The sequence below is a fragment of the Haliotis rufescens genome, unplaced genomic scaffold (genome assembly GCF_023055435.1).
Source record: "Haliotis rufescens isolate VD_foot unplaced genomic scaffold, xgHalRufe1.0.p SCAF_2, whole genome shotgun sequence".
Taxonomy (NCBI): domain Eukaryota; kingdom Metazoa; phylum Mollusca; class Gastropoda; order Lepetellida; family Haliotidae; genus Haliotis; species Haliotis rufescens.
Genome location: NW_025963890.1, coordinates 73,223,421 through 73,246,719, shown reverse-complemented (window position 1 = coordinate 73,246,719; position 23,299 = coordinate 73,223,421). Strand labels below are relative to the sequence as shown.

General features: G+C 38.2%; 1 protein-coding gene across 2 annotated transcripts; it reads right to left on the bottom strand.

Moving 5' to 3' along the window:
- Window positions 1-5,393: 5,393 nt before the first annotated feature.
- On the bottom strand, window positions 5,394-18,796 carry LOC124133222 (very low-density lipoprotein receptor-like). 2 transcript variants are annotated; one of them, XM_046497525.2, is made up of 20 exons: window positions 18,329-18,796; window positions 17,854-17,985; window positions 16,499-16,621; window positions 16,144-16,260; window positions 15,829-15,942; window positions 15,338-15,577; window positions 15,018-15,140; window positions 14,621-14,749; window positions 14,277-14,282; window positions 12,818-13,075; window positions 12,412-12,589; window positions 11,836-12,054; window positions 11,519-11,637; window positions 10,715-10,854; window positions 10,423-10,585; window positions 10,012-10,152; window positions 9,139-9,237; window positions 8,443-8,669; window positions 8,033-8,155; window positions 5,394-7,635 (listed from the first exon to the last, which is right to left on the bottom strand). In XM_046497525.2, exons 1-20 carry the CDS (start codon window positions 18,414-18,416, stop codon window positions 7,591-7,593), a joined length of 2,784 nt encoding a protein of 927 aa, XP_046353481.1. In that variant the 5' UTR covers window positions 18,417-18,796; the 3' UTR covers window positions 5,394-7,590. The 2 variants fall into 2 exon arrangements, with proteins under 2 accessions (XP_046353481.1, XP_046353482.1); XM_046497526.2 differs by lacking the exon at window positions 14,277-14,282 and having other exon boundaries at window positions 18,329-18,795.
- Between the last annotated feature and the right edge of the window lie 4,503 nt (window positions 18,797-23,299).

The following is a 23,299-nucleotide window of genomic DNA, read 5'->3' as shown; positions in this document are numbered from 1 at the left end:
CCACGAAATATTTAACATGGGGTATCCCGAACGACAGTGACGGGTTTTATGATTATATCGATACTATCTAGGCCATCTATAAGCCATTCCAGAGTGTTCTTATCAGTTTTAATTTTTTAAATCGAGAATACGTCAAAATATGTTTCGAAGCGTAATCGCCAGTTTCATTGGTCGGTCAAAATTCGCGAAAGGTCGTTCTGACGTGACCCGTAATGGGAGGTCCTCAGATCTTTGTTTAGCGGTGGCGAGAACTAAGATCTGATTTTAATGAGATTGTGTTTTTACTCGCTGTACCTTAACCTTGTATTACCTTTCTGATGTCCCAGGTAAACAAAGGTGGGAAACCAAGCCTTTTGACTCCTTTGTTGAAGAGTAACATATCTTCTTTTTGTATTCACTTTGAAGGCTTACTGGTACTCCTTAAAATATAAAGCAGCGTTAAACTCAGTTCGTCTTATTATACAGGGCTACTTGTCACTCAATCATTAAAAGCCCTCCCAAGTCCAAGATTCTCATTTGCACGTAAGTCTTCTATTAACATAACCCTGTTTATATGTTTAATATTGTCAAAGAGAACGGTTGATTGAATACGTTTGACTCAATAACATTATATCTTACTTCATACTTACACAATTTCTTGTAAGCAACACATTAACAATTACACAACACTCCTATGCAATGTTTCCAATCTCTCGTGGAGCTACGATGTTTGCTCTTCATGTCTTCATACAATCACGTGTTTCTAGTATAAATGAATTTTCGACTTCACCTAGGATTTGTTTGTTTGTTTGTTGGTTAACGCCACACTCAACAATAATGCACCTATATGACGACGGTCTGTAAATAATCGAGTCTGGACCAGACAGTTCAGTGATTGACATCATGAGCATCGATCTGCGCAATTGGGATACGATGACATGCATCAACCAAGTCAGCGAGCCTGACCACCCGATCCCGTTAGTCGCCTCTTACTAAAGGATGGTCGCCTTTTATCGGTAAGCATGGGTTGCTGAAGACCTATTCTACCCCGGGTCTTCACGGGTTACTTCACCTAGGTAACTATTATATGTGTATGTAGGAAAGGGCACGGGGCTATCATATCAGTATTTATTGATAGAAAGTATATTCAGTATACATGCAAAAGGATTCACAGTCTATGCTGCTTTAAATCATTTCTTATACAACGCGGGGGCACGGGTGGCCCAGTCGTCTGAGGCGCCGCGATTCGCTGTGCAGAGTTGCGTCCCTTGGGCACGCCAGAAACCTATGATTCTGGGTTCGAATCCCGGTTCGCCCCGATTATGTTTCTAGGTTTGTCAGCACCATACCCGTGCTCGTGGGTTTCACCGAAGTGGAAAACGTCTGACACCTGCATCACTCCGGGCTTTCCTCCCACATTAAGCTGACACGCCGCGATATAACTGGAATACTGTTAAAAGCGGCGTTAAACCCAACTCGTTCACTCACTCTTATACAACGCAAACATCTTTGATACAATGGTTATGACTATCGTTATGTTACAAGCTACAAGAATTAGGTCTTTGTGGTACAAATACATATCTTTGTTTCGTGTCTGGGAGTGAATTAATGAGTGGGATTATTGGCCACTTACAGTAACATTACAACAATATCGAGGCAGGTTACACCAGAAATGGGCTTCACACATTGTACCCATCGAACCCGGAAAGCGAATGATTTCACCACTGCGCTACCCCACCGCCCCTTGTTTTTTATCAGGGGAACAATAAGTAGTTACCATTTTTCCTTTAATAAGCGCCCTAACGCTTATTTTTTTAACAAGCTTCCAAACCAGGCAGGAAATTAGAGACCCGCGCTTAATATTTCAACTAAGCTACAGTCACAAATAATTTGACATATCATACCGTTCAATAGAAGTTTATGTTCTTGATACAGAATTTATTAAAAAAATAGAACGTGAATACAGTAACGTGAAATTGTAACACAAGCTGGAACGGGGCCCTTCGTTTCTGAGCTTGTATTTTTTCCGGGGAGAAAGTGATTTAAATCTAACATACCCAGAAAAGTAGAAAACACATTCCGACAGTCTGTTCCATGATCTGGTAAGCGACGCTCTGATTGGTTGGATGAAAGGTCGTCCTGACGTGACCCTTATTGGGATGTCCTCCGATCTTTGTTTTGCGATAGAGATACATAAGATATGATTTTAATGAGATTGGTATTTACTTGAACCTTAAAATATATGTTGATTTTGAAATGCATAGTGAAATGTTTTCAGATATATGCTAGACATGTTTTTTTTTATAAACATGATGCGCAAGATCTAGTCATAAATATGTATGACAAATATATGCATTTTGCTGTACAGTTTACTATTATGAAATATAACAATAGCTCTTAGGAAAACGTACAAGTTTTGGGATAACAACTGGTTTATTGCATATAGCGACGATTCTCTGTAGATTCTCACACCATTAACAAGGAGTGTGAGTGAGTGGGTGAGTTTGATTTTACGCCGCTTTAAGCAATCTTCCAGCAATATCACGGCGGGGGACACCAGAAATGGGCTTCACACGTTGTACCAATGTCGGGAATCGAACCCGGGACTTCGGCGAGACGAGCGAACGCTTTAACCACTAGGCTACCCGACCGCCCTATACCGTTATTATCCAGCTTGATAACGGTGTCGCTATATGCAATAAACCAGAAGTTGTTATCCATATAGCTATACGGTTTTTATTTGCCAACTTCTAGAATGCCAATCAAATAGTTAACGATAACTCTGTTGCACATCCACACACACACACACACACACACACACACACTGCCCCCAAACAAGAAGAAAAAATCCCCTGGGGTCGAACTGGGATCTTCCTATTTGCCCAGCACCTGTTGTTTAATATATAGGTACAGATTCGGCCGACAGTGGTCAGTGGTAATTGGTAAGGCAATATGGGATTGAGAGGGGGCATCTCACATATGACACAACTATTGGTGAATATCCACTAAACAAAACTATCTGGAGGGGCCATCTTGAAATAACATAACTCACTGGTGCATAAAGTTTTATGGAGGAGAAATGCACTGTGGGCGAAAGTAGACGACGCCTTGGGGATCATCACGCCTGACTGCTTTTGTACCTCTATAACACTATGAATTTGGTATGTGGAAAGAATCCGGCTGTGGGTGTAAAATATTACAGTTACCCAAGTCACGCAGTGAACAAAAGTATGATGGAGGGACTCTCTCCGTGAGATACCGATGTATTGTGTATGTTACGGAATAAGCCGAGTGGACCCGAATGGATGGTTTTGTGTATGGTTACGTCAATATGCAGAGCGGTGGTTGAGATCACGGTACGAGCTGTCCCCGTGCATGGCTTGATTATGAGGAACGGGGATGTATAGTATAGTGTGTCACCATTCGCTAAAGGCGTGAATCGTTACTCATGATATCAAACACTGGTTTGTCTCGCGATCGTAATGTTTTAGGCCCCAGTCAATCAGCAATTATAGCAAGTTTTTCAAATTTAAAAAAGCAGTGACGTACGTAATCTTATAACAGAGACTAGGTCTCAGTTTCGTACGCCACGTCTAAACCTTTCCTTCGAATGGACACCGAGTAAGCATTTTCCCTCTTTTGTATGATTATTGAGCTGTTACTGACGAAGTAAAACTAGACAAGAGTTGTTTCCCTTTCGTAATAGCTCAGGTTTTGCGAGGGCGTACCGGATGCTTCAATGCATTGATTGTATCGAACTCTCTTCCCTCGCCTACCACGTGTCGCCCGTGCATTAACACAGGCTGCGCTTTCATATAGCCAGGAAGAATTGTTTGAATGTAACGATCGATTGTCCGTTTGTCAGCTACACGTGTTCAATGACAACAATTCCATCTGGCTGCGTGTATTCAACATGAAAATTCTTAATACTGGATATTTACAAAATTAGGTCAACCATATTTCGTCCCGCTTATGTAACTTGAAGTACTTCTCTCATTACCATATATTTCATCATCCAACGAACAAAAATCTCCATTTCGCAATGGAGGCTTCGTCCATGCACGGACCTATATTACAAGTCCGTGGTCCATGTGACTGACGTGAACGCATGGCTACTTTCAAACAAGGGCAAAAGTGAGGGTGGCTCTGGTGACTGGCTCACTAATACCCCCGACCCGCCTAGTGTGCCAGTAGTTTCAAATTAAATAATGGATGGGTTAGGGTTTGAAAAATTCATAAAAAAATGGAAAATTAATAAAAACAAGTTTGAGAAGAATCCACTGAATAGTTTAAGAGAAATCGGGCGGACAAAGTTTTCGGACGGACGGACGGACGGACGGACGGCACCTTGGTATAATAATGTTTAAATACTCTGATAATTGATTTCAACAATTCAAAGGTCTATTTACTTTTAAAAAATATCATATAATGATAACCAGTCCTTCGACTGCTAGTATGGATATAAATATCCACACGCATTTGTTTGAACTAAATAAACGAGACGCGCGCACATAAGTCAAACAGACTGGAACGCTAAGCAATGGGTGGGACCCAATTCCTTGTCTCAAGGACATACACCAGCGTTGTAAATAACATATCCAAATGCCCATAACCCCAATTTGACAAGAAACATTCCCATCTGGAACATATTACTCCATACATGATCCTTCAGATGTAATAACAACCAGCGAAGCTGGTTACATCACGGCGCCTAAACGAGAAACCGCTTAACGTCTTTCAATTTCATATTTGGTACAGTACGTAGTGTTCAATGGTTTCAAAATAGTCAAGTTTGAGCAGGACGCACAAGAGGCGGGTTGGGAGCTCAACAGAAACGTATGATTTTTGTGACCTAAATACTACGAGGCGCTGAATATATACACATGTGAAAGCCATACGAAGGTACAGGCGGTGAGTTAGCGCTTCTGTATCATTCACACAACGTGACTTTGGGGTGCCTCGAAACAGGCATATGAATGACGTCAGGAGAGGTGTGCGAGGACACGGTACGCAAATTCAGTTTTGGTGTACTTTTCCGTAGGCTTTCGGAAAATATGTAACATGTCCCAATTCAATACAGTCATAGCCATATCCTAATAAAATAGTCAGAGATTTGTAAATGTAACCTAATACATTTTACAGCCGATAAAACAGTTACGGAACAATTAACAATCGAGGTTACGGTGATATTGTCAAAGACAACATGTAGGTCACGGTTTACAAATAGTGCGCGACCTCAAATACCCTGAAAACCACATACGTGATGGCAAAATGGTTTGCTTCATCACTCCCTCCAGAGTAACCATAATAATATACAATAGTTCTCCCATGGTAAAAATGTCATCTCCACATTTCCTTCAATGTGGTTGAGAGTGAGAATTCCTTGGGAACGAAAAACAAAACTGGGGGGAAGGTTATCTTTAAATAGAAATTTATTACATTGCATTTTTGACCAAAAAATGATACATTCTTGATTTACAGAGCACATTATCTACACATGTACAATGGAAATTCAAACGTTTTTTACAGCCATACAAACAGAGCCACACTTGATTTGCAGTCATACATCTTTCACATTCTCTTGCTTCATAAGCATTCATTCTCTTGTACACTGAATCTGTGTCTGCTGTGAGATTCACAAATACATTATGTTCTTAAACAATATACAAGCAGCTGTACAGGATGTTAATATACAAATTTTATACAGAAAATAAACAAAACATTAAATATATTAACACGATGTGACTTAGCCCACTGAGAAACAGCTCAGTAGGTTTTGCATTGTGAGAAAAGGTGCCCTCAAAACTAGAAACTTAGCTGTACGTGCATTGTAAAAACTACATTATCACAACCAAACAAATGAGCACTTTTAAACCAAACTTTTGCATTAGCCACATCTATGCACAATATTGACCAAACTCAAAGTGGATTTCAATAAAACATCAAAAAGGCTGTGAAAACGAATGGTAGATGGTAAAAACATAGGCGGCATAGGTGTTACTTGTGGTACAATTGAGATTTATTGGTTGAGATGTTGCATGCTTATTGGTTTCACATGGTAGAAGTCCTGAGATTGAACACCTGCCTGGCACACCCGAAGAATTTATATATTTGATTGCAGTGGTGGCAGGAAGCTGATAACCTGTGCTTACCCTGTGTGCCCTGATGGCTGTGACTACAGCTCAAGCAGCAAGAATACTTCGAACTACGGAATGGCTGATCTAAATACTCACTACTGCCGGTTATTCTTATAGCAAAAGCACAAGGGAAGCTGTATATGGAGTCAGTTGTCTAGTGATTCTAGTAGCTATGGCCCTAAGTCCTTAATGAGATTGACAAACTTGGCTCCGATGAGCTCCGGAGCTCTGACACAGCCTGATGCAGTAGCAACACTAGCATGTTAACACACCACACTATACACATTACACTATGTACACACATATCCATACACACAGGACGTATCATCACATACATTACAGGAACATTAATATGTACACACTTGACTGAAGGACATTGTTTATTACAGGAGGTGAAGGCACATGGGTCTAGCCAACTGGCCTTCCTCCATGGAATAAATAGTTATCGTCTTTTGCTCTCTGCCTCACTGATTAAGACTGCACTTTGTTCTCGCTCGGCCTGGTTGTCCAGCCCTTTTCCTGGGTCGGTGGCTCGAGTTCATGGAGATTCATCATTGGTTGGATGTTCTCAGCAGCTGACGAAGGGGAATGATTGTTGCTGAGGGTATAAGCACTGTGATAGTGCACGGATGGGGAGTAGTCCATGAGGTCTCCATGAGACATCCTCAGTGATGGGGGAAGCTCGCAGCACACTGGGGTGTGCTTGTTGGGCATTGATGAGCACCAACATGTCCTGTCTAGCCCAGATGTTTGGTAATGTGTCTTCTCTCCAGCCCACCGTCCACGAATACAATCCTTCCGTCTGGCACATTTTTGTTCAGTTTGTAACATACCAGTGCAGAGAGCTAGCATTGTCAGTGGAATTTTTGTGTTATGGGGAACACATGATCAACTCAGTCATGATCAAAATCAACAACTGAGGCGAATGATGAGTTTTTCTGTGATAAAGCATAAATAATGAGGGCCTCAGCCCAACTCTCACACTTTCAGGCATTGCATGCTGCTAGTGTACACACACAGACAAATCAACAAAATAATTTAATAATGAAATAAACATTCTCCGTTTCTATGAATTCATCCAACAGTCTTAACAACCATAGCAAGGGAAACTGATCACAATGATGCACTTTTTGCCATGCTGGCGTGGTATGAGCAGACACCAAGTTGGCAGGGACGCAGTGAGTAGACACATGACCACATCGGTCACTTGGCGATGATGGTAGTGGTAGTCGTGGCGATGACAACAGCGACAACATTCAGTGGGTCAACAATGACAGATGATGAAGTTCCACACACGCATCACATTCATGGTGGTTCCATAAGGACAGCCTGATGGCAATAAAGGCTGTTTACCGTTATTCTGCTGTTACTCATGTCGTCACTGTTATTTCACTGCAACATAACAGCACATTCCTGCTGTTTAACAAAAGCCACTTGTCAGATGATGATTATAGCCAAGCTGATGGTACCATGTTCAACATATAACATCACCGTTGTTCTGTGTTAAGGGCTGCATACTCTGAAAAGATAAAAAGAAAGGGATCTGTTGAAAAATATTGCACAATTGTGAATTAAAAGAATAAGCAGGTATAGTCTCGCTGTAGAATGTTTCATTTCACGGGTGCATTAACAATGTGCTCTCCATAATATTTAATGTAAACAATTTGTTAAAAAGAATATATGGGAAATTTGGGGGAGGACAAGCTTAATGTCAGGCTCAAAATCATAACTATTTAACCCAATTTATAATTGTTGGCAACTCTGCAAAAGCAATGTTATTTTTGAAAACTGAAAACTATTCTTGTACAAGGACCATAAATACTAAGAAAATAAGCGGTACTTACAAAGGAATGAAATGTTAACCAGTTTCTTGTACATATTGTATGCTCTAACAGAAAGATTTCCAATGAACCTACCGGTGGCAACTTGTTTTCAATAGTGACATCATCTGCTGTGGTTGTCTTCCTGTAGACGGGATTATCAAAGTTCATGCTCTTTCCATGTCCTCTGGAGTATCTTTTGTACAGCACGTAACCAACCTGCACAACGAACCAGTCACATCAGACAAATGGACAATGTAGAGAGTTAATTCTAATATAATTTTTACGCCACTTTAAAACAATTATCCTAGAGATATCATTGGTAAAACCTAGGAGGAAAAAGGTGCTGATTGAGAAACATGATAAGGGAATGAATCCAACAGATCCTGGTCAAGAGGGCTGCTTTGCACAGCAAGTTGTGGCACTTTGTACCACTGTTCTACCTCGGCCTATCAAACAGACAAAGCACTGCCAATAAATACATGTTTCCGATATCTAATACTTACAATGCCAAGAATGAGGAAGAGGGCACACAAGACACTGATGACAATGCCAGCAATGTGACCAATATTTTCTTCAGCCATATGCTCCGGTGTGTGCTGTTCTGTTGTGTTCACCTGGTCGGGATGACTGACGACTGTGTAGCCAGGACCTTCTGTTACTTCAGATCCTGTGGCTGGTACTGCCGTAACCTCAGACACTGGAGTTTTACCGGTGGTTACAACAGCTGGACCTGAAATGAAAGGGGCATTTTAATTCCAGGAAACTCCCTCATGTTCACAATTAGTCCTGTTCTTGCTACTACTACAAGTATGCTGTTACATGAGTGTTAGTGCACACACACCATTAAACAGTTTAAGTATGTATACAGTGTTGATTACATGCTTCAAGAATTGTCAAACATTTGATGGAATCGTACAAACCATGCCTATATTTTGGTTTCATGCATCTACATAATGTTACAAATGCATTCATGTCAAACAATGAGGATTGGATACAAATATGCATGGTCAGTTTCAATAACTATGGACATATAAGCCACCCTATAAATTATGTACCTATTGATGCATAAATATGAACAGTCAAATTATGACTTTAGCAACAGAGATTGACAAAAACCGAATGAGTGTAAGATTTATCATCACAAGTTGAGACCAAAACTCCTACATGTGACATGGAGCAATATGGCACACTATCCTCACCATGACTAGATGAGCGATTGTGACTTCTATTTGGAGAATCTGGTTCGACCGGCACTGGAGTAGGACTGGCTTTGCTGGGTGTAGTCCCGGTTGTAACGTCTGTGGATAACAACCAGGTTCATGCAGTTGTAGCATACAGATGGGTGGTCAACCATCAAGAGCGAATCTCATGATCGAAGACGTTCATAGAAACTATCTACATGACATCCTAGAAAACCATGGGTATTACATGCCATCCAACAATCGCAAGTAATCGACTTTTCTCCCTTCTTTCAGATTAAACAGGAAGCTTGTCAATCCCTTGCCAAGTCTCTCAAACTATTCCAAGAGACAGTCTGTTTAGGTTCACTAAGTGAATGATGTAATGGGTATTTTATTACTGTGAATGCTGTAAGTGACAACTTTGGTTTGGGAGGATGTCTACAAGGTTACAGTTATAATGACATGCAATACAGGTTAATATCTAATATCTACAGATATGATCAAATATACATCCATTGCAGTAGCAGATAAACTATATTAGATCTTGGAAGCATATATTGATTAATTACTGGAGAAGCTACATATTAAAATATGTACCAACACACTTCTGGTTCAGTGCTGTGGTTTTAAATTATTAGCAGTGGTAGAAATTAAACTTAAACTTTTACTAGCTGAAATTATGCCCACAAATGAACATCAATTGAAAAGCTTGCAAGTCATCTAGCCCCTAGATTACCTTTAACATCAGAGATACTGATTCAGAGAAGTGGGCTAGTGTGAATTGTATCCATGAATTTGGAAAGAAATTAATCTTTTTGCTTTGTCACACAGACATTCAGGAAGTGCACCAAAATAGCTAACTAATGCACACACATGTTGATATTAACGTACCTCCTTCAACACAGTTCTTCCTATCTGATGACAAGACGAATCCATTGGGACAGTCACATACATAGAATTCAGTGTTCCTTGCATCATAAGCTTTAGGCAGGCAGAAGTGGGAACAGCCACCATTGTCAGTGCCACATAACCCTAGATTAAAAATAAATACATTTGTTAGAAAACAGTAAAGTTTAAATAAAAAAAGAACAAAAATTCTTAAAATTGAAATAACAAACCGTCCAAAGAATCGATTCAGACATGTCAATAGACTGTTAAAACTCTCAAATGGATTAAAAGACAAAAATGAGCTCTAAATATTTAAAGTGTGATTAACTTGCTGTGCCATGTTAATTGTTACTTAAAGCAACAACTTTGAACTTTAGAAAAATTCAGGTTTCATTTCATTTTCAATGTACTCACTTCTCTGTATTTGTTGTCTGTAGGGATGGAATACATGTACATCCATGGGTGAGTGCAGATTCAGGGCAATGGTCTCCACCTGGCTTATTTCCTCACCACGTCTACCAAACTTGCTGAATTTCCTAACAGACTCAGATGGCCAGTCAGTCCAGTAAAGGTAATCCTTAAATACAAAGCAACACAATACAAGTAACTGCATCAAAAAAGACTTAAATGCACATATAGTAACACTTTACTGATCAGAATTTATTTACAAAATCTATCATTACAAACATAATTCTGTAAAACTAACCTCAAACACAGTGATGGCAAAAGGATGGTTGAGGTGCAGGTGGCTCTTAAGAATAGACACTCGCTCCAATCCAAGCATGTTTGAGCTCTCGATGGTGTGTCGCTTGGCATCAATCCAGTACAGTCTGTTGGCAACATAATCTGAAATGACAACAAGTTGGTTAGAAACACAAGATGGCAATAAACTGAACAATTGATCAATTGCAATTATTAAACAACAAAACATCAATAACATCCTTGGATATCAATAATGTCTACATAATCAATACCTTTACAGACAAAATAAAAAAAAGGTACTGAAAACAATTAAAAACATAATTTTAAACAAACCTAGTTATAAGTGACTCTTGTAACAGTTGAGGACAAGAGATTCTTACAGATATAAAACACTAAATTTGAGGCCTTTTCAAGGATTTTCAATGTCATTTTCAAAGCTTTTTGGCTGGGTAATCTGCCTTTGTCAATATTTTTATAAATGCAGCATATGATAGATTAGTCGTAAAACCTATAAAGCAGTATGAATATCACAAATTTTCCAACAGATTTATTTTCACAACCAACAGGTAAAATAATTTAAGTCTTCTGAATTTGAAAACTTTCTTAAATAATTTTTTTTTTTATTTTGTACAAATTTCAAGGCTTTACAAGCGTTTTGTGTATTTCAAGGTTTTACAAGTGTGACACTAAAAATCAAGGCTTTTCAAGCAGAACCTTAAAATTTAAGGTCCTTTCAAGCCTGTGTGCACCTTGAAGGGCAACAATTACCTTACATTCTGCACATTACTACAAATGTTTTTCTACCTACCTATTGTGAGTCCATTGGGCCAGGTGATGGTTGTGTTGATGATAACCTTCCTGTCATTGCCATCCATTCCACATCGCTCAATCTTAGGCTGTTTACCCCAGTCAGTCCAATACATAAGTCTGCAAGGAAAAACAAACAAATTGAAAATTTCTCCCGAAATGTTCAGGTAATGCGACAATGACATCCTCTCACTGCAATAAAATGGGACTTGTCTAATGGGTTTGTCTGTTTCCTGGTTGCAAGACTCGTTGAATTTATTTGATTAAATCTAGAAGTCATTACTTGCCTGATTAAGGAGGAAACAACTGGTTACTTACCCATGATTGGGATCCAATACTATGGCTCTAGGCTCATCTAATCCAGTGTTAATAAGAGTTTTCCTCATTTTGCCATCCAAGGAGGACACTTCAATCCTGTCAAAGCCAGTGTCAGTCCAGTAGAGGTGCTTGTTGATCCAGTCTACAGCAAGGCCATCTGGGGTGCTGACATCTGTGGATGCTACCTCTTCAACTGATGACTTGTTGCCGAAGTCAGCCCTGAAAAGAATTAATTTCATGTTATAATATATTACAGAATGTTGAATTTAATGTTCCTTCTCACTTCAATTATGACATGATTTGTTATTTGAATATTTTGAATTTAACTGTCATTTAACAATGTACACATTAGATTAAATATTGTCACAGCTTCATAAATAATTTCACTTTAGTGAGTTTCTTTGACAGTGACCATATTAAATAGAATTGTTTCTTAAAACTTGGGTCTTCACACATGAGAAAGACGCCTATGGAACAAGACAAGCGATACTCCCTTAAGTCCATATATATCTAAGCATCCAAACAGGATTGCCATATGTATACATAATAATACACAATCTATTATTACAAACTCACCTGAAAACAGCCTCCTTGGCTACATCTGTCCAGTAAAACTTCTTTCCAACAAAGTCAAAATCCATAGCAATTGCAGCAGATATATGACCATCATCAAGGAGGAGGTTGTAATCAAAAGTTTCAAGGGTGATTTTACGAAGATCCTTCCTGCTTGCAAGCAGCAGCTCTGGGTGGCCACCTGAAGAAAGATCAGATTGCAGTTAAGTCATGGGGCTTGATGTTTCTTTGCAAAAAAAAAGCCATAATCATTTAGATTATTACATAAATCAGATCAGCTCAATTCAACTGACATCCTAAACAATTGTGATCCATGAATTATTTTATCATTATTCTCAAATATTGAGATTGTTGCTTTATATATCAATTTCTTCATATCTTTATCAAATTACTTGCATAAAAGACTTACCATCAGCTTTGCAGTATCTCTTGTTGACCAGGGAGTAATTATTAACACATTCACACTTGTAGCCTCCCTTGGTGTTCTTACAGATCTGTGAGCAAGTGCCATGAATGAGATTGTCCTTGCACTCATCGATGTCAGTACACACAGTCTCGGAATCATTCATCAGTGTGAAGCCTGGATTACAGTCACACTTGCGCTTGTTTCCGAACAGGTTGACACAGATGTGGTCACATCCACCATTATTGTCGCTGCATGGATCATCTGCAAGAGTTGTAAGGACATATTTAAATGCTAGTGCATCAACCAATAACAGGGCTAGGATGCTGTTAGGCCTGATTTAAAACTGTAAAGTAGATTAAACTTCACAGACCATAACAGCCATCATTCAAGCAAAGTTGAAACACAGATTTCATTGTTATGTTGACTATAACTGAATACAATCACTAAAATACAATAATTTTGAACTAAACCATTGGCTGCTTTTTTCAGGTCATATTATCAGTTCAACATATGTCATTATGGATTAGTAGGTGTCAATTTTCACAAATAGAATTAAAAAATTTGACTGTGGACCAGAACAAATTTTGTTCCATCAACATGTATCATGTTGTGACTTCACCATTGTGAAACATATGTGAGCATCACCCAACAGCAAGTTTAGTCCTTCCTCTCGTCCACATTGCATGTTTTTTTTTAGAAATACTTGGATTTTTTTCTTGCTTCATAATACGATAGTAATTGCAAAATGATAGGCACAGTCTGTTTGCCTGAATTTATATCTTAGCATAATTTTCAGTAGCATTTTTGTATTATATCATTATGGACAATTATAAGCCTAGCTTACAACATTGGACAAAGTTACTAGACTCAGGATTCAGACAAGTGGCTAAAGCCACAGACTAGTCAGGAACAGTGTGTATTACATTTAAACTGAAAAAGGGTACAATTACTCTGACAATACTTCAGATGTAGTAAGGTCATTGACATGGTGGCCACAGAAACAACATAAGACAAAAACTACAAATAACAGAATAATCCTTAGCTTGCGGTGCTTGCAACAGTGTGCTACTGAACACTACTCAAAATCAAATAAACGAACTGTGTACACAGAATTATTCTTTTCTATGTGCCATGTGTGATTCACAAAAAAAATAAAAAAAATATTGAAGTTTCAGATGTGTAAAAACAAATATTTGTTTTAAGATCTGAACTAGGTTTAAGCAATTTACACATTAAAAGATCAGAGCAACCAAACTTTCCCAAATTGAACTTCAAACATAAGGATATATGTTTAGTGTTTCTGCAGTTGTTCTTAACATCCCATGTAATCAGACAATTGTGAATTTGTTTCAAAATAAAAAATCATTAACATTTCTTAAACAGAGATTCAAAGCACAAAACAAGAGTCACAATCTACATATCTACAGAGGACAACAAACACAATACAAGAGTTTTAACATACCATGAGCTGCAGTAACAGTGAAAGAATAAAATACCAAAAATAAATTTACCTTCAGATACAAGTGTTTTGGGCTAATGTTTAACAAGCCAGACAAATATGAGAAATTAAGATTTTTCTGGATGCATATAAATTAAAAACCTTTGTAAAATAAATGAATCATGAATTACTATCTAGCAGAGATCTCGAGACAGAGGGCAAAAACCCAACCTGTGTTATGTACCAATTGTGATATACGCTTTTGAATAAAAATCTGTAACCAAATTACTGAAAAGTCTGAAAGTTACAAACAAATCTACAAAATCATCCTCCAACATTGTCAGATAGAATAATAGGTAGAAACTTACGTGCACAACCCTGGTCCTTGTTTTCATCTTCCATGTTCTTGCAGTTCATGGTTCCATCACACACAAGTGACTTGTCAATACAAACTCCATCTCCACAGTGAAAATCAGTTTCCTTGCATGGACTTGGAGCTGCAAAAAAAACCCACAAATTAATAAGACAATTTAAAACTGACAGTTACATGAAAACAATCTCTGCCAATGTTGTATAATGACACATTCAGTTAGGCATAAGGTGATAATGGTGTCTTCACAACACAAGTAATTTATTCATACTTGTGTGAGTAAAAGTGATAATTGAGCCCCAGATGTCTATTTTTGATATTAGAAAAATCTATGAAAAACAGTTATAATACTCTTTATTATCTGTGCTAACTGAACATATTCTGTGTTCACTTACTGGTGCAATTAACTTCATCAGAACCATCTTGACAATCCTTGGAACCATCACACTGCACAGACTTCGACAAACAGTAACGTCCCTCTAAGCACATGATCTGATCACTGCGGCATGTAGTATTGCCTGAAACAGAAAGAAATCACAATTATTAGCATTTATTACAAATTAAAAACTTATTTTCAGCGATACACATTAAAAGCAACTTTAATTTAAAACAAATTGGACACGAAAGGTAAAAATAATCAACCAGTTTGTAGCTTTTCTTGACAAATGTGAAATTTAAACGATAATGGTCAGTTTTGAGTGAGAATTAAACTTACAATTCTCATCAGACAAATCCTCGCAGTCATCGTCATTGTCGCAGAACCAGGAACTGTGGATACATTCGCCAGACGTTTTGCATTTAAACTGTGACTCCGAGCATTCAGTAGTGGTGCCATTACACTTGTTTTCATCACTCCTGTCATTGCAGTCAAAGTCCCCATCACACTGCCAGTCTTTCTTAATACAAGGGCCATCATGACACATAAACTCATCTGGTTCACACGACTGTGGGGACTCTGGAAAGTAATTGACGTTCAATTTAAAATTTTGCATAATTAAAGCATAAAATAAACTTAATGTTTTCAATATTGTTCACTGAGACATTTTTGTAACAGCACAAAAATAAATAAATTTAAAAGTAGACCAATACCAGCTGTCATATTTACCAAGACTGAATTGTTCCATAATGCTTCCATAAACAATCATGACTGTTGAAATAAATTGTATTCTGTTGTTGAATAATTTCTGCGAATGTTTAGCAACGTACCACACTTGTCCTCATCAGAGCCATCTTTACAGTCCTTGTCTCCATCACACTTCCATCGTTGTGCTATACACTGTCCATTATCACAGCGGTATTCATCTCCTTCACACGTGGAAGCTAAAAAGAAATTTCAACGATAAAATAACCACTTAATTTTGCTTACAAGTTATAACATTTCCACATAAAATATAACAGAAAGATACCAAATAGGTGTGTGAATATTATGGGATAAGAATAATTCCTGGCACGTAAGTACAATCAATATTAAACAAAGTTTATGATCAAAGTTGTCATTGCTGTCACTGAATAAATACTTACTGCAGTTCTTTTCATCTTCCCCTCCCTGGCAATCTGATGATCCATCACACCTCCAGTCCGAAGGAATACATACACCAGAATCGCAGACAAACTTATCTGGACCACAAGTTCTACGATCTGAAATACGAAAATATCATGTTTTTTCATACCAAAGACTACAAAGTCATAAAAGTTACCTAAATGGTCTGCAAACAATACATATTTATCACATACCTCTGAAACAAGATTTTGCAAAACTATTTGCCTGAACGTTTGTCTACCATCATGAAAATTTAGTTTCATGAAATAAAAACTTAGTACAAAACATATGGTTTCCATAGTTACTGAGATCATAATAATGACATAAAACACTTACTACAAAGTTCTGTTGCTTCGTCTGAACCGTCTTTACAATCATTATCCTTGTCACAGGTCCATCTCATGGGGATACATTTCTTGTCCTGACAGTGAAACTCGTCTTCAGCACATGTTGTACTTGCTAGAGGTAAAAGAAAACTGCCATTATATTGCCGCATTAATTTCAATGTTGACTGGGTCGGAATACATATTCTGAGTTATATACTCATTGTCTCGATGCATCATGAATTTCATGTCCATCATTATCGAGTTTTAGAGTGAGTGAGTGAGTTGGGTTTAACGACACTTTTAACAGTATTCCAGTTATATTGCGGCGTGTCAGCTTAACGTGGGAGGAAAGCCCGAAGTGATGCAGGTCTCAGACGTTTACCACTTCGGTTCGAGTTTTAAAGAACGTTCTTGAGTAACATATGCGATTTCTTGTCCCCTTAGTTGACTGGGTTAAACCGAGCCTTTCCTTACGTTAAATACATAGGCTACTCGCAGGCTCCAACACGAACAATTTTTATTTTTAATAAAGTCTATTTGAACGTCATTTTGTCGGGTAGATATAACATCCTGAGTACAATGCTTATATAATATGTCTTGAATTATGATTCATAAGAACAGATACTGATTTAGAGATACTGTTTTCTTGATATTAGGGCTGTCAATGACACTGAATATTCTATTTGTACGTGTATGTCATGGTTTACTGATCATTGACAAGTCACACCTACACATTTCGTAACACAAGCATGGAGTGAGACACTTTTTTCTCTCAATACTGGTATCCACCTTTGGTCTAACGCCACATGTATAATCTTAATCTTGAAACATTGACGTTATGTTTCGTTAATGCACGAAGCTGGTGTTCAATTATTCAAAAATAACGTTTTATTTTCAAAAAGAAAGTGTTGTTTTATTGAAGGGGGGGGGGGGGATGTAAGGGCCAACAAAAATGTTATGCATGACAATAATTTGACCTCGTAAAGTCATGCGCAAGGCGCGAGACGGTTACTGGGATTTGATTGGTCAATACAAACCAGCCGACGTCAGCTGAGTTATTTCAGCCAATCGCTGTCGAGTAAATGCGAGCATGACCTCTTGGGGTTACACACTCTACAGCATGATCCGAGTAACGAGAATGGAACGATGTTATCGAATATACACGTTTGTACGCCTAACAATCTGCCACGCCTACTCAAACAAAATGTTCTCCTCAACAGAGATAAGAAGATTCAATGTTATATCTAACCCAATGGAAATCTTATAGTTGCTTGACGTTAATTACACGAGTCGAGCATATCATAAAAATAAACCTATCCTATACGACCCTTCTTCAAATATTCATTCCGAAATATTGCTACTTACGACAATCTATCTCGTCCGATTTGTCTGTGCAGTCAACGTCCCCATCACATCTCCAACCCATTGGGATGCATTTCGCATCGTTACATTGGAACTGGGTGCTTGGGCATGAGCTGTTGGTTGGGGGGTATTCACCTGGATGACAGAACAAATTGGGTAACCTTCACAAATCTAAACTTTTCTAAACAAATATAGGCATAGATAAATAAACAGTAGTAATCAAATCTTCAATTATGTAAAACACATGATGCCTGGTGAACATACCTCGATCTATCGGTCTGAGAAGTCGATCGATTGACAGGACAAGTCGGGAGACATTACGCCTAAATTATATTGGAACCTTGTAACATAATTAACGTAACTGGTCGTTTACTAGGTGTTGGACATCATATGTTCATACATGTATATTTTAAAAAAAGTCATGATTCAACAATGTTGTGAAACGTGTCATAATCTGTTGCTTCATTTCTGAACTTACCGGTGACACCTTGTAGAACTATCAGGAACACGATCAGAATTGCCGGAACAAGGACCAACTTATCTATCCTCCTGGAGAAGATCTTCATACTTTATATCCCTGTCTTGATTAGAAATCACTGGAAGAGTCTTGATCCAAACAAACAGTGAAATCACAATTTCATACGAGACAAGCCGGCCGGCGTGTTCTGAGTTGATGAACGCAGTTAGGCTGTGGGGTGACTTGAAACCGTCTGTGGACTACTGTGGCTATTCAGTCAAATGAACACCCGCCCTCTTCTGGAGTTGAATGGGGTGGTGATAGATCGTGTTGGGCCCTGTTGCTTTTCCAATGTTAGTATTTTGTTGTTTCTTGTAATAGGTACCCAAGTCCTCCTGATGCAAAGCCACAGCCTGAAATAAAGTGAACCTTCGCTAGACTTCAGTGGTGTGACTGGCGGGCGTATCCCATGCTACCAATCCCTGAACAGCCAGTAAACAGACTCGTCAGTCGACATGAATATTAATGAGGATCACGCGATTGTATACGTTGTGGCATGCTGACCCAGAAACCATCACATTATCGTGTTTTTTCTAGGGAACATAGGTAAACGAATAAAGTTTCTCTGTAGTTTTATGTTTACCTATGAGCATATTCACTATTTGAGTTATTTCAATTTTTACTGCGGATATTTTATACCATGATTCCTCGGGGGCGAGCAAAACATGAACTTACAACTGTGCGTAAACCTTTCATTCATTCATTGGGTGAGTATCGCGCGAACCATGACCTTTGTCCGTGGCACGTTCTGTTGGTCCGATGGCCAAGCGCTTATGTTTTCAACGATTTGGACAATGAAACAATGCATTCATCGGTACTATTCAAATTTGTGTCTGCGTTTCAATTATTCCGAGTTCTCTGTAAGAATAAATTCTCTAAACCTAATCAATTTAACCGATCGATAGTATATGATAAGTGATAATTAATGCATCAGATGAGACACGCGGAAATATTCTGCTAAATTCGCATGAACGTTTATATTTTAAAATATAATTGATGGTAATCTTTACATGATTGTTCTAACGTAAGGTCGCATCGTATAACATTCTTGTCAGTTCATATATAAATTGAGTGGATATATATTATTTTTACATATTCCATTTGTAACAGTCTGGGTTTATCATTAAATGTAATTCTTTTCATCATTATGATTGAATAATAAAAAAAAAATGTATAATGTGTTTGCAATATTTATCGTCTTAATTTAAGACGTCATAAAAATTGTTACTAATCTTTAGTCATACCGTTGTTGAAATTGTAGTCACAGTCAACAAGGAAATCATTAATACAGAAATGATTAAAAGTGCAAGGTTATCTTTGCCCGTCGCATACATGTTTAAATGAGAAGTATTACTTATTTGATAACGCAATATAGCGGTGTTGGTATTGTTATATGGAATACATGTAGATTAATCATGATTTGATAGTGATGTCATGAAGTGTGCTGAAAGACAAGTGATATTATGCTGTAACATTCATCTATAACCTTCTCACAATTCGAAAGAGATGTCATGATCATGTTGAGATATTTTCCGATAACGAAATATTTTCACCGAGAACAAAATTCCTGCTACTTTCAGCTAAAGACAGTTGAAATACCGCTCAAGCAACATGTTTAATTTGTTATTAATTTTTGTATCAATTATTCTTCAGATGGTTATATATCTTATATTCTGTATATCTCCTTTGACGTTTAATCGTTGTTTTTTTGCGCGAGTTCGAATCAACTGTAACTCTTGCCAAACAAATACAATTAAACTTCAAAGGAAATAATAAACATTATTTTCGTTTAATATTTTCATATATTGCGAAAGTTAGGCTATTTGTTTACATGTGACGTGTATCAAACGCAAATATTTTTGTGTTATCACAATTAATCTGTCTGATAACACTGAATACAAGTTATGTCGGATCATTTGTCTTTTAAACAATACGATACGTTTAAATCGACATATGCTAGTATAATTAAAACAGGGAAATGCATGACATACATATTACTGATGGTGTATTGTTACGAGGATATTTGTCATATTTTAAGAACAAATCTAGGTCACTAATGTGATTTTCCAAGATAGTTATACGCAAACAATTCAAGAATTAATCGATCGTTCACTGACGGGATATTGTTGTCTGTCACATAATTGCGACTTCACTAACAATTTCACGTGTTATAGTAACTCGAATATAAAAGTTTTGGATCGACTTGTACCATCTACTTGAGATGTGTCACGCTATCACAGAAACTTTGGGATATTCTCAATCCTGATTGGTCAATCAGAAGTTTCAAATAACTATACCATGCCTCTGATTTAATAGCTGTGCGCGTCCAGTTATCCAACTATCCAACTTTACGCTGTGAAATCTACAGTTTATATTGCTAAGCATTGAAAACAGATTTGTTTATCTCCTAGTTGTAAATGTTATTGTTCGATGACTACTTATGTGGTGCGAGTGTGTTACAGTTAAATGTCGCCGATTCTTCATATTACTATCTGCCAAAGGAATATTACGTAGCTATGGTTACAAAGGTCCCTGGTAACCTATGAGAGAATCGGATGTTCTTTTGCTTCCTTTGAGTAGTAAAAAACGAGTTCTTATTATATAGGTATCTCTATACATAGAAACCGTGATGTGTCCAGCGATTTGTAGCGTTTTTAAACCAAGAAATGATAATCTGTAAGAATGATACTTATGTCAATTAAACAGTGTGTTTGAAACTACAAAAGCACTGGCGTGATGACGCTATCACGTCAAATGTTGTGTCTGTTTATGTAAGTTCCCTGTGATCAACACCCAGTAATAAGAAAACAACAAAGGTGGCGTGATGGCGTAGAACCAGTCACCGCTGCTAGCGTATATTGTTGGTCGGAGTGAAAGGGCAATAAGTATGTACGCTGTATGCCTCGGGATTATGGCTCACTACCTGCTTGGGTAGAACAACGTCAGCTAGGCGTGCCATTGATGAAAGTGTCACGTGACACTATGACGACAGTCACCACGCTACCCTGAAAGTATGATTAAACATTGCGAAAGAATGGTATATAAACATTTCTGATTCTAAACATTCAAAAGTTAGTCGTGGAAGACAACAACCCCCCTCTGTTGTAATAGCTTGCTCAGTGCTGCACTTAGCAATGAAGTGAGAGCACACGCAGAGGCTTTGTCACGGAACATGCAGGTACTTTTTGGCCAATGTCCAGAGTTGCTACGCTGCTCTTAGTGACTGACACTGCCTGCAATTCAGTCACAAGTCAGGCCATGCGTGTTTATGCTGTTGCTAAGACTAGGTCGATACAATTAAATTGCCAGCGTACAGTCTACAGTACATCTGCCGGGTGTATAAATCATAGTCACATCAATATATGCTTTATGCTAATCTGGTATCGATCGAACGTGGTGCAAGGGCATTACGTGTTATATTTTAAAGAAATGTAAGTGCATGGTATAATCATAAAACTGATATGATAATAAAAACAGCAACACTTATAATAACAACAAATAATATGAACAAATCCTGCTACTACTTCTACCCCCCGTGAAGATCCGGGTTAGAATAGGTCTTCAGCAGCTCGTGCTTGTCGTAAGAGACGACTAACGGGATCGGGTGGTCAGGCTCGCTGACTTGGTTGATGCATGTCTTTGTATCCCAAGTGTGTGTATCGATAGTAATGATATCAATCACTTGATTATATGGTCCAGACTCGATCATTAATAGACCACCTTCATACATCTGGAATATTGCTGAGTGTGGCTTTAAACAACAAACAAACAATGTGATTTGCAGTCTTTCACCATCTTGTGGCACTGCGTTATTATTAAACAAACCATATCCTCGTGTGACTATATACTATATCAGGGTATAGACTTATCAGTTGTACCTCGATAGTTGTACTGGCGGGTGTGGTAAACTGAGAGTCACGATCGTTGTTGATCTCTGATAAGGACCTTGTTCAGGTCATGTCAAGCAGTCTTCGTCTACACGACACGGGTACGTGGCGTATCAGAGACACGTATGACCAACATAAGGGTTGTGGTTGTGTAAATGTAGATAACGCCATTTTATATATGTCTGAGTGTAGGAGTGGGCTTGACTCACTGAGTGTTTGTTTATTGTTGATATGTGTGGTATCACCGCGTCATTGTGCCCCACACTTCCTGGTATTTCCTGATAAGTCCAAGTATTTAAACGTATTTGGGATGTTTACGATAATCAAGGCATGGGAGCAAAATAAGAAGCGTTATGATTACGATATTATGGTTTGTTTGTTTCATGTTGTTTAACGCCGCACCAGACCAGACAATCCAGTGATTGACATCATTAGTATCGATCCACGCAATTGGGATACGATGACATGCATCAACCAATTCAACGAGCCTGACCACCCGATCCCGTTAGTTCACACTCGATTATTTACAGATTGCCGTCATATAGCTGGAATATTGCTGAGTGCGGCGTTAAACAAACAAACAAACAACATATCCAACATAGGCTCGGTTTACGTACGGCCGCCAGCCACTTTCAGATGTCATATCAAAGATTCTGCGTTCAGCGTTTGGAGATGATACGTGTAGCCTAGCCTGGTGGGCGTCATAGAATATATATGGTTACAAATGAGGCCGACATATGATTGACTTCTATTCCAGGGAACAGATTCATGAATAATCTGATAGTTCTGTAGACCAGCGGTATCTGGTTAGACAACTCGTGCGTCAGATTTTACAAAGGAAAGAAATTGTACACTGTACACTGGACCAGCTAGATGCCCTGTGAAAAGAAAATCCCCAACTAATCAGCTATTTGTTGCATGCAGTTTATGGTACACAACAGAAAATATAAACAGTGACGAAAAGGTTGGTATTGAACAGAGAAAAACAGCGATAAAAAGGTTCATATTGTACAGAAAATATGTGGTGATGAAAAGGTTCATATTG